Source organism: Lissotriton helveticus, chromosome 12 (genome assembly GCF_964261635.1).
Source record: "Lissotriton helveticus chromosome 12, aLisHel1.1, whole genome shotgun sequence".
Taxonomy (NCBI): domain Eukaryota; kingdom Metazoa; phylum Chordata; class Amphibia; order Caudata; family Salamandridae; genus Lissotriton; species Lissotriton helveticus.
Genome location: NC_136073.1, coordinates 573,886,737 through 573,899,499, shown reverse-complemented (window position 1 = coordinate 573,899,499; position 12,763 = coordinate 573,886,737). Strand labels below are relative to the sequence as shown.

The following is a 12,763-nucleotide window of genomic DNA, read 5'->3' as shown; positions in this document are numbered from 1 at the left end:
CTCTATAGTTTGCTAGCAACGCAATGGTCCCATGCAACAAACGCTGGAATCATTCCATATTGCCAGCAGTAGGCACAACACAAACTTGAGCAAATAGTACATTTCTTAAAACAAATTTGCAAATATGCTAGCTAAAAAGCCAATGGTTTTATATGCAGTCTCAGAGTAACTAATGGCCCATACTAATACTTCTGGTCCAATATTGTTTCAAATTTCAATATACTTCTGTGGAATCAAATCATTGTTGTGCGTCTAATAAAGCTGAATGCCCGTTATAAACACTGACGTATCATTAGTACCACATGTTGCCGCTGGCACTATGCTGCCTAGTCCTGCTTACTTATTATAATTTACGCTTCTATTTCTCAAATAGCCTCAGCAATCACACCGACATGTGCTGTATCCCATACAACGATAACCGCACCTCAGTGGTCATCACGCACAACATGAAAACACTTCCATAAAACCTCACAACAAAAACACCCTTTTAGTCACACATAGTACACTGTGTAACTTGCTATCTGTGAGGGTAGGAGTTCCAATACCCTACATATGGGTAGTAAGCTCTATTAAAATGCTACAATACAACATATTTACAGAGCCAACAAGACAGCATTCTCTACTGGGGCATGGCTGGCCTCACTAATTCATTAACTGAAAAGACTCTAAAGATAAGGGAATTGTGCCTGAATCCAGTACACTATAACGTTAATGATTTAAATTTAGTTTAGGTCCATCTGGAATTTTTCTACGTATCGGCTATCTTCTTCACTACTACTAAACCAAACTCAGCAGTCCAAATAAAGGTATTTGTCCCAAGATTGCCCCCATTCTCCCGGAGGCCAATTTATTTCATGTGTCATACACTTGCTCTGCAAAACATCTTGATGGGGTAAAGGGAGGACGTGGCTATAGCAAAGAGCCTTGGCTATACCTAAGAGCCTTCTCTTAGGTCTAGGCTTACACTATCAGCACTCCTTCAATTGTCCAATCCACCAAGAAGCCTCAAAAGGAGCAGATGATCAGTAAACTATAAAAATAAAGCAGTGCTCACACACATAAACACATTAGAAAGAGAAGAGAGATAGTGCAGAAAATCTTCCATGTTTTACAAAGGTTTTCATTTGTTGAGATGCAACTCTTACAGCACTCTTCCTGAAATGTGAGGTAGTTCAGATGCTTCTATAGAAACAAAATAGGAGCCAAAGTCTGTAGATGTATTCCAAACCACCGAACATGAGGGCTCAGAAACAATAGGTTTGCATCAGACTACGTTGCTGATGTTTGGTGCTCAATTTAAAATTAAGTAATTTAGTTTGTTTATTGCTTTGTCAAACCATTTGTGTGAAAGATGTTCTGTAGACAAACAGTTGACCAGCATTACATTTAAAGCAGTCTTTGAGGTAAAATAAGAATGGCTAATTTTACAAAAAGCCCCAAGAACAATTTGTCAAACAATGTTTTTTTATCTCACTTTCCAGGACATTAGCTTAAAGGAAGTTATTAGACCTCAGTTTCCAAGGTTTCTATCTCATGAAGAGGCTTCTTACACCCAAAGAGAATGCCAGGAATTGTTTGCACTGACCTGCAAGATAGTCTTCGCAATCTCCGTATTTTCTGGACTTTCGAAGTGAAGAAGTTGCGAGCCAAATCCATAATAATGTGGACCCATCTTGTGAAGATCAACAACATTAGCATCAGCACTGAAAACAGTCCTCCAACCTGCTCTGTAAATCTTCGGCAGCTCCACTGAGAGAATGCGCCGCTTGCTGTCATAAAGACCCTTCACCAGCCATAGAGGAAGCTCCATCTTTGAGCCCTAGAGTAGATAAAAATTATAATGTATCAACAGCTAAAATTTAGATTACAGATCACCCCCACCAGTGCTTCACACTCAGGGTCAGTTGCTACCTACAAATCTTCCCACTAGAAAGATCACAAGCCCGAGCAATAGGGAGACACCTTCATGCATGCACCCAATCCTCAAAGTACAGCCATACTAGAGCACACCCTCTATTTTCTAAATCCCATGCAAGAGCAAAGACAATTTGGGAGAGATGTTGCCCGTGTGTATCCTCACACAATGCTTCCTAGAAATACGCTAAAAAAATCACCAGAGATGGACAGAGAAACACCCACCTGAAGGTGCCCAGATGGACATTGTCTTGCTAGATCCAAATAGCCTTCTTTCCGAGATTACCTACAGCATGCACGCCATCCAGGAGAATACCAAGTATGGCCCTGTCCACTGCAAACAAAAGAATGGCCTTTGTATAGTACACAGGAGTCCTCATGTTTCCTCTATGTTGTCCATATGCCCTTTACCTTCTCCACCTCATTTTCAATTCAGAATCATTTCCATATGTAACCCCTCCCAGAGGAACCATTGAGTAATTCTTGCACAGAGTTAACAGTCTGAAATCCAAAGTTACATTTTAGATCTAAAATTTGAAGTGCCGACCCTGTGACAAAGGTCTGTCTTTCTTTTGTATGTAAGGTCCAGTGCATAGCAAGCAAGGAAGTCAATGATAGTCCAATGCTTTATATAATGTGCTTTTTTTAAATGATGGTTTATTTTATCGAGATCGCAGAATGGTTTGAACTAAGCTCAATAATGATATCTAGACATTTAACAAGATAGATGAGAGTTTTTTGAAGGGGTAAGGGAAAAAAGCATGGGCTTGAATGAGGAAGTGGGAAAGTTAGATACTAATATTGTACTCAAGAACTACAGAACGCAGTTTTGTAGTCACAACAAATCTAGGTGTTACGAGCCATGCAAAATGGGCGGACTGCAGCAGAAGTCAGCGGTGTGCTGGGTGCATTGTCTCCCAGCATTCTGCCTTCGGAGGAGATTATTGGCTCTTATTCACTCTAGCCAAGCCCCCGCTTTCTTTCCTGCCCACGGCTCCTGGAAAGTGCAGTCCTGCCAAGTGCCACACATCATGCATTAGACTAACGCATTTCAGTGTGGTACTCCGCATTACCGCACTGAAATGCATTGTCAAACATATGCTGTGTGTCAGCGGTCACTAAAATAGCTGATAAAACGGAGTCTGTGGCAGAGCGCCGCCTGTGGCTTCCCCAAGTTGCTTCGTCAGGCTTGGGCTCCCTAGCTGAACTGCTACAATGTACCATGACTGTGCTTCCAATCCCGGCGGCCCCTACTAGCAGCCTGACGTCATTTAGAGGAGATGTTACCCCCTTCTGTCAGAGAACGGGAGGTTATTTTGCGGGCTAGAAGGCGGCTCGGCTGGCTAATTTGCAGTGCATATAGTAATTGCCGGAGCGCTTTAAATAATCATGGCGCCGGCCGAGGAGCTCACAGCCCTCTTTTCTGCAGCTTGCACCAGCCCGAGCAACCACATCCTATCAGCTGTAGTTATTACTTCTCCCCAGCTTCTTCCAGTATATTACAACAACCGAGGAAGACGGAAAGAAGTTAGTGTCGCAGCGGTCACCAGAACAGTCCGTTACTGGACGGTTCTACCCGAGACTCACAGTAGTCAGGACTGCTGAGCATCCAACATGACTATCACTGGAGGCAGGCTGGTACCCCGGGTGGCAAATTCAAATTGCCAGGGTCCTCTGTGACTCACAGCCTGACCCTGTTTGCAGCCAGCCTTGCACCTCTGCAGACCGGAGTCGCCGCCTTCAATTATAGAGCGCTGAAAGCGCAAGGCCAGAATTGTTTTAGAGGGCTAACCATTGTAGGAGCCCGGCAACCAACCTACTGCCTCTGAAGGTGTTCAGGTTCTCATCAGCCGGCACTGGACATGTATACTTCATGATGGTAAGTCAATTTTTTCATAAGTTGATACTGTGACGTGCATACTGAGAGGTGCTAACCTCGAGCTTTGCAAGGGAATGGTTTGTGTTTTTCTTGAATAGAGGTCCCATACAGTGACTGTTTCCTAAATTAATTTAAAGCAAGATCTGTATTATAATATATTATCTCTTCTGCTTTTGCATTCACTGTCCTGTGTCACTGAAAATCGTAACATACTTTAGTGTCTTTGAGCAACATAATTTGAAAAGTAATTCATGCTAAAAAAAAACTATTTAAAACAGTGCATGTTATATTTTATCACCTAAGGCAACAGATGTAGCCCAGCATCAGTCCACAGCCCTGCAGGTACCTAAACTCACTGTCTCATGAGTGCAGTTCTCTTTTATTCTCTCTCTGTTTGGCTGAAAGCACTTACCTGTTTATGTGCTACAGTACATGGATATATAGCTTTTTGTGCTCATGACTTCTCTTATACATTACAAATGGGGAATGACATTTCTGAATGGCCATTAGTCTAGACACTTTCCACATTATTACCATTACTCTTTCTGACTTTAATAGTTGTTCCAGGCTTTCATGTTTAACAATAATGGGCCATCCGTCCTCAGCTGGGAAACTGATAAAGAAGTGCTCCTCCTGCCAAAACGTATGGTGGATTAATAAAAAAAGATGAAACTGCACACCCCTTTTGTAGCCCACGTCAAACATTAACCTGTCCTCTTTTGGTGTGTCAGCGTCTGCCATATGTTCATATTTTCTCTTAAGGGGGCATACCATTTTACACACAACTCCGCCCTGGCTGGCTGTAACTTATGTGTGCCTCACCCTCACTCCCCTGAGCCTTGCCTGATGCAGAGTGTCTGAGGCCACTATCCAATCAGGTTACATTGGCACCAGGTTAGTTCCCTTCCATTTCTGGTGCTTTGCATCTGTTTTAAGCGCTCCTTAGAGTTTCTCGTTGCTCAAATGGGTGTGATGTATGATATTTATATGTTCCTCTCATCTTCATTGCTGGATTTTGCTCGGGAGAAAGTGTCATTCAGTCATTGAAATGTCACTCATAATACACCAAAATTATGAAAATGTCACATATAGCAATCTGAAACCTTGGCAGCTATGAAAGTGCACTTCTGTGGAAGCTTTGGGGCGGTAAACAGAGCACCGCCATGGGCCCTCCCCTGCTAATTCGGTTCTCCCGCCGAGCCGCTCCATACCTTCACCGAGGGGCCAGGGTTTCTTGGGCCTCGACTTCTGATCCTCTGGAGTTCTTGCTCAGCATTGGTGTCCACTGCCCCAGATCCTGAGCCCCATACTAATTGGAACCCCTCAATAATTGACAGAAAAACTAAGCTGAGTGCTAAAGCCAAGGGAAAGGAACAGGTGGGAGGGGTTCTCCCTTACACTTGGCACTCTACTACAACTATTTTGTGCATATGAAGGCTGTGACTCGCAACATCCAGCAACCGAGAATATCATACTGTCTCCTCTGACTGGGGCATATCAGAGACCTGTAATAAGCGGAGGATTGTGCGACCAGAATCAACTACAGAGTTTAGAGTTGTTTAAAATGGGCACTCTGCTGAGAGCCTCACCATGCGACTACAGTGAGGCACTGAGGTTCAGCGCACAGTGGTTGAAGAGGCTGTAGGCCTAGAGTCCTCAGCAAAGGCGTGTCCCGGGCCCACTGAAGTGGCCCAGCTAACGGAGTGTCACTTGCGGAGGTGGAGCAATAGCACCCCCGGAATGCGCCGCAGATTAGTTTGTCAACGGGGAAAACAGTAGAAGCGCCGCCCGGTTTGTCTGCCCATTGTACACCATCACCTTGATTCACATAAATCCACATTTACACTTCACTCAGTTTCTTTTATCCTTTAGATATGATCATGCTCGTGCCAGGCAACTAATTCAAGTTTTACCCTAGAGGGTTGTTACACTATACTAAGATATCTGGAACGTTCATTGTAGTGTGTGAAGGTGGCGATCAACAACAACCAAGGGGGCGAAAAAAGTTATCCCTTCACCATGACAATTAGAAAACTAAGAAATCCCACAGTTGTAATGAAGCGGCAAGGAACGGTACAAAAATAGGAGAGGCAAGAAGGACTAACATCGATCCCTGAAGTCTTCCCTATGATAGCTCCTACAGCACCTGGGAATGGGAATACATCAAAAGGAAGTGTAAGGATTTGAGGTTCCGTGAAAATCGTTACGGTGTTTTGGGCCTTGCCGAATATGGACGAGTTTGGTATCTATGAACCGTAAATGGCGAGTTCGGTAAGTGTACGCGTTTTCACTACACTACCTGGCATGGTTCGCCTCATTTACGTGTTTCTACATCTGAACCCATGGGTTCCATTTTGGATACGGCATTCATTTTGTTTTTTGCCCTCACGTAGTCAGTGAACAGGCAAGTGTCCGCATCGTGACCTGTTAGTTCCCAAGCCATACGGAAGACGCATATTCCTTTCATGCGTCTTTATGACCGGAGGAATGACACTGCAGAGGCAAATGGCTCAGCTTGAGGGTAATCTTGTCGTACCGGCCTATTGTTTCAGCCATGCACATGCTGAGATCAAGCTCTTTGATCCTATGATCATGTTTCCAATATTACCCCCACACTCTTTCTTTGGGTGTGCCTGACTTCCTAGCAGCTGTTCTTGTCTCTTTTCTCTTGCTTATTTACAACTCAAGTGGAATGTACCTAATGGTGGGAAGATGTGCTTTTACAGTTGGAACTGGTGATGTTAATGTAATTATGTTCCGGGGTTCTGAATACATGAAAGCGATCCTTTTGAATTTTACTGTGGGAACTGAGCTGTAACCTTTTGCTTACATATTGTGCAATGACAAGATCTTGTATAAAAGAGAGCGACACACAAATGCAATTTGAAGCAGACTCTTGGAACCTACACTCTGTTGTACTTCCCATGACTTTTGCATCCCTGCAGTAATAAACGCTGATCTTTGACGCCGAAGGAAGTCTCCCGTGTCTCTGTCTTTAGTGCGCCTGAACAGGTATCCCACGAAGGTTTAAGGTGTTGTTCCCTGGCACCGCTGGGCCTTAAATAGTCCAGTTCCTTCAGTTTGATGCGGGTTAAGTGACATCACAGCAATTGGCCTAGTGTGGAACAAGTGCCAAAAGCAGAAGTCAACGCAGAAATAAACAGCACCGCTCTTTTCAGTGCATCAAGTAACCAGTTGAAAATTCCAGAAGTCGCCTCTATTCACACCTCGCCAACGGATACACTACCAAATACAGAACTGATTCAGATCCCTTATACTGCTGGGAGCAAGCCATTGAAAGAGACTTAAGAACTATTCAATAGTACTCTGAGCAATTTAACAGAGATTGAAGTGAATCAATCCTGCGCCCCACATTTTCCTCTATTAACATCATTTCAACCTGCTAATGAGCATGGAATCATCTCTGAGTCTCTTCGAATATTACAGAGGGTACTTGAATCTATACTACTATTGCTGGAAAGAGTAACATCTAGTACCGATCACACACTAGAAATCAAAATGGCCTATCCACTGCCGGAAGGGTACATTTTTGGAATGGGAGTTCAAACAGGTGAGGTTGTAGACTGCCAAAACCCACAATCTATATGGGATTCTCACAAGTAGTCAAGTGCAACTCAAAGAAGCAAAAGAACACAAAAAGGGAAAAAAAAAGAGAACGGGGAAGGAACAGGAGCTATTTTCTTGCTACACAAGCTATTTGCAGAATCACCACTTGATCTGAAGGCAAGTATGGAGATAGCTGCTCCTCCCTTACCCGATATTTATTTGCCTCAATGGAGCAGGTTCCTCTCAAAATCACTCGTCAACAGCACAAGAAACAGACCCAAAGAAGGCTAACAGAAGCAAGGCAAAAGTAAAGAAGTCTATGAGAAAAAAGAAAAAAGCAAATTGCAGAATTACTGTCCAGAAGAATAGTTTGCTATAACAGACGCCCACACAAGCGCTGAGGTAAATGGAGCAAGTGGTTTCACAAATAAAAGGCAAATTCACAAGATGTGCAAGTACCGAATATGTCCCTCCTCCCATTCGAAAAAGTAGTACACACGCAATTAGACCCACAGGCCCAAGACTTTGTAAGATCAATGTTTCTACCGGATAGCAGGTCCCCTCCACATGCAGTCCTGGCAGTAAGCTCTAACGGTGGGTCGTCTTTGGCAGAGCTAATATTAAATCGCTATTGAGATTTCAGATCTTTTTGCAAACAGGAATGATCCTCAAAATAGGCAAAGAATTTTACGGCTACTACATAACTTCCTGCTACTCCAATCTCTTACTTCCTCTGAAATAAAGTTTATGTCCATTCCTAATAAGCAATACTTTCTACAGTGCACGTAGATTTTTGGTCACATTTGATCCCCATGATAGCGCTTCAGGAAAGTGAAAGACTTCATATAAATGGCTTTTACGAAGTGGGTATTCATTATAAGTCTCCTGCCTCACTGCTACCAATGTAGGCACCTGTAAGGGGAGTGAAACATTCAATTTCACCATCTAGTCGGAGGGGCCATGAGTGCAATAATGGGCCCGTAGACATACATTGGTCTTGGCTCTGGAGGAACTTAGACAAAATTAAATGAGGTAGTGGCTCTTAACTTCCTTTTGAGCGATGATCTGTGGATTATCTCGTGGAACCTGGCTAGACTGGAAATATCTAAATTGCACAGTCTGATGAGATTATCACCAGCAATCATTTGTCTCCAATAGACCTGGTCTGTCCCTAAATTTGACTGGAACAATTACTTCGCCATTGATGTTCCTGCAAGAAAGGTCATCTCAAGGGTGGCCTCTCTACCCTACTTACAATCAAGATACAGTGAGACTTTGAAATAATCTAACTCCAGTGCAACAACATACAATGAATCAAAATAAAAGTTTCCAAAGTCTTTACTCTGCTGACACTTTATTCTTATTCAACATTTATGTTCCTTCCGGCCCAGATTTCAACTAGTTGATGAATGAGATATTTGATCTAAGAGAGCCCACCCTCAAATCTGGAGGAAATTCCCAAACAATAACAACGGGCGACTTTAACACAAATATCTCAAATGCCACAGTAAAAGCATATAAAAATAAGGATCTGGAAGAAGCCTGCACCCTGTCTTTCCACCCAAAATAAAGGCTGATGAACGCGGAAGAATGTTACTGGAATCGCTAAACAGAATAAACGCTGTGGTTCTAAATGAAAGAACGGACGGTGATGTCCAAGCTGCCTGTGGAATGGAATCTCTCTGTATGTTTCTGCATATTCTTGGCAGGTTTTTTTTTAACCGGACTAGTATCTTTTTGCTATTAATAATAACCTACTTGTTGATGCTTTTATTTTACACTAAAGATTTTATTTGTATTCTTCAGGTTTAGAACATCCTATCTATTTCATACTAAACAGTACCACACAAGGATTTACGTGGTTTGAGGGAGGGGTTATATTGTTACAATGTATTACAAGGAATAAAGAATCTTCTGCTGTATATTATAAGGTATTGCAATTCGCACTGGGGTTCCATGACCTTCGGCTTCGTCCCTCAATGGTCATGGAACTTCTTTGTGACTTCTACTATCCTTATAATGTACGGCAGGGGAGTCCCGTACCTCATATATTATTATTTCTACTAAAGTGCAAGACGATAGAAGAAGTAGGTAAAAACTAAAATAAGCTTGCATACTTATTTGAATAGAGCCTTCTCATCCTCAACCTTCAAGCCGGACGATCCTCCAAAGAAAGCAGCAGAATTCGCTATATTCTTTGATGAAAAAGTGAAATCAGTGTTTGGTGAGGTCATTCACCCTACCCCCCCCTAGAGATGCACAAATCCTTAGTTTATTTGGCAGAACTTTGACGTCATCTCTGAAGATGTCCTTCTCAAATGTATTCTCGAAACAAAACCCTCTAACCATTCTTTCGACCCCATCCAGAGTGACATCACCACTGACTTCTCCACCCACACTTATTCTTATTGGACCAGTCTGGTTAACCTCTTCCTCAGCCAAGGCTCCCTTCCTGTTGCCCTTAAAACAGGACAGGTTACCCCACTTCTGAAAAAACCCTCCGCTGATGCGAATGACCTCAACAACTTCCGCCCCGTCACCTACCTCCCTTTTCCTGCGAAAATCACAGAAAGATGTGTAGTGAAACAACTTTCCCTACACATTAAGGATAACAATCTTCGACAAATTTCAATCTTGTTTCATGCAAGACTGAAACAGCCCTGCTGCAAGTGATCGACGATGCCCTGCATGTACTTGACTTGGTGGGGGGAGGGGGTAGTCTTGTCTTCTGGTTCTTCTAGACTTTTCTGCAGCCTTTGATACTGTTAATCACAACACTCTCCTTAACACTTTAAAACAGAGAATGGGCTTGGAAGGCACAGTGCTTAAATGGTTTGCTTCATTCCTCTCAGACAGATCTCAAGTGATTAAAATAGCGAACAGCCTTTCGTCTTCAATGGCGGTAAGTAAAAGGCGTCCCGCAAGGATCTATCCTCGCACTCACTTTGTTAATTCTTTATTTGGAACCATTGAGAAATCTAAGTAAATCTGGGATCCTTTACCACCTCTATTCTGATGACCCCCAAATATACCTTAAGGTGTCTTCCGCACACGACTTCTCAATCCTCAACACTACTCTCAACTCTATTCAAAACTGGATGTTAGCTCATCAACTCATTCTGAATCCGTCCAAACTGAATTCCTCCTCCTCTCTACCCCACTCTCTCCTCCTCCCATTCAATCTTGGATAGAAAAGCTGAATTTACTTAACCACAAACCTATTGTTGTCGACCGTGCTAAATCCCTTGGTGTCATACTTGACAAAAGGCTCAATCTACACTCCCACATCAATTCCATTGCAAAGAATGCACGTTACCAGCTGCGCCTTCTCTGGGGGATCTGATGTTTCTTTCCAGAGCAAGACTTAAAAACTATGGTCCAGTCTCTGGTTCTCTCTAGATTGGACTATTGCAATTCTCTTCTTGCCGGCCTCCCCAAATCTCACCTTTCCCCTCTTTAACCCGTACCCCATTCAGCGCCTCGTTTTGTTTTTGGGGCCAAAAGAAGTGACCACATTACACCCATACTGTTTTCTCTTCAATCGCTTCCGATCGAAGCAAGGTCAACCTACAGGACTGTAAGTATCACCCTCAAAGGCTTGCACACTTCCTTCCCACGATACCTGGCGAATAAACGTACAATCTCTGGAGGCTCTAGACCTTCACATAATGCGGAAAATGTACAGCTTGAGCCCCCCCACCTTCAAAAGAAGAAGATCGACGGCTCAATCCTTCTCAGGCAATGCGGTTAGAATTTGGAACTTTCTTCCTCCACTACTCCGTGCCACCTCCTCTACCCAGAGTTTCAAAACTGACCTCAAATCACTTCTCTTCCAAAGACACTTCCAGATACATCCCTTTTCATGTTCCTCAAGGAAGTTATTACAATGTTGTAAATATGTAAACTATGCCTGTACGATCCAACTCCTAATTTATTTTTGATTTTTGTGTGACTGACACCAATTGTTTTACTTTACTTTTTCGTCGATCTCGTTTGTACCTGCGACGTGTGTAAGTATGTAAATTTCCTCATGTAACGTACTTGGTTCTATTGTGAAGCGCTCGGACACCTTTGGGTAAAGTCCGCGCTATATAAAAATGCATTAAATAAATAATAAATAAATACATTCGGGGAAAATGTAGCAACTGGGCGCGTCACTTTAATTGGGGGGGGGGGGGGGGGGCTTAATCTCTAGATTTCGCTTGCAGCAAGAAATAGCACCCATCCAGTGAACTTAAATTGCCAAATGTCACTACCCGTGGGAATTAACCCTTGCCATTACCTGCTGGATGCTGTCTCCCTCTCCGCTCTTCTCCAGGAAACCTAGCCGAGGTAATGCGCTCTCAGTCACGCAGGGCAGCCTCTCGTGGGACATAAGGATATCATCCAGGGAGAGCATACTCTCCTCGCGGCCTAGTCCGGGAGGCACCGGGGAGTATGCTTCAGACATGGCGAGCACCGTGAGGCCTCGGTGGTCGTTCGCTGAAGAGTTGCAGGACTCGAATGAACCAAAGCTTCAAATCTCCCGCCTCCGCCGACACTTTTACGACGCTCTGACTGGCCAGGCAACACGCCTTTAAACAACCAGACTCCGTCCCCAGTTATACCTAAATATGAGAAAGGTTGCCAAAAGGTGCTGTGCACCTCTCACCACAACATTTATATGTCTAGAGTACAGTCCAATGTATCTTATTCAACTGACATTTTGTTCGTAAAATTCGGCAAACAGGAACAAGGTAGACTGACAACCAATAAGGTAGGCGGAAACAATTTACATTGTGGCATTGGCAGTTGCGCGCGTAACACACATTCATTGGCTAGGGTATGCTTGTCAGCTGCGCTCGTAGCACTCATTCATTGGCTATGGAGTGGATTGGCTGGGGCATGCTTGTTACGGATTGGCTGCGAGACTTTGGAACGTGCATGCGCATTTCTGATAAACAGTTTAGCGGCTACGTTGCCTTTATTTTCTCTGTAGGAGCCGGAGGCTATGGCGATGTCACTGAAGTTGGTCTGTTTACGAGTGATTCTGTTAATTTTGGCCGGTGCCTAAACTCCTGTTTAAGCACGGGTCGGATTTACGAGCTTTCTTTTATTTAACGTTTCCGATAATTATGGCATGCCTTAAATACCACCATTGGCGTGTCTCCCATCTATATTTCACACCTTAGCATTCGTTAAATTTATGCAGGTCAAAACCTGCCGAAATAGGAAAATAGTATATGGTATTTACCGTATCATGCGTATTTTGGTGCGTTAAACACCCAAATCTGCATGTTTATAGGTGCTGTTTATCGCACCCCATAAATAACGTACCAGGTGGTGTCATTATTTTTCAGGTCCGCTAAATACTGCCTAGGATTGTAATTAGAGCCACTGACCCTGAGGACCTCATTACGAGTG

General features: G+C 43.4%; 1 protein-coding gene across 1 annotated transcript in view; it reads right to left on the bottom strand.

Moving 5' to 3' along the window:
• The window catches only part of GINS3 (GINS complex subunit 3), a 44,188-nt gene extending 32,082 nt beyond the window's left edge, over positions 1-12,106 (bottom strand). The window contains exons 1-2 of the mRNA XM_078669570.1: positions 11,643-12,106; positions 1,586-1,819 (exon numbers count right to left, since the gene is read on the bottom strand). Of these exons, the coding sequence (XP_078525696.1) occupies positions 1,586-1,819; positions 11,643-11,810 (402 nt within the window). The 5' untranslated portion in view covers positions 11,811-12,106. The remainder of the gene's footprint in view (positions 1-1,585; positions 1,820-11,642) is intronic.
• Between the last annotated feature and the right edge of the window lie 657 nt (positions 12,107-12,763).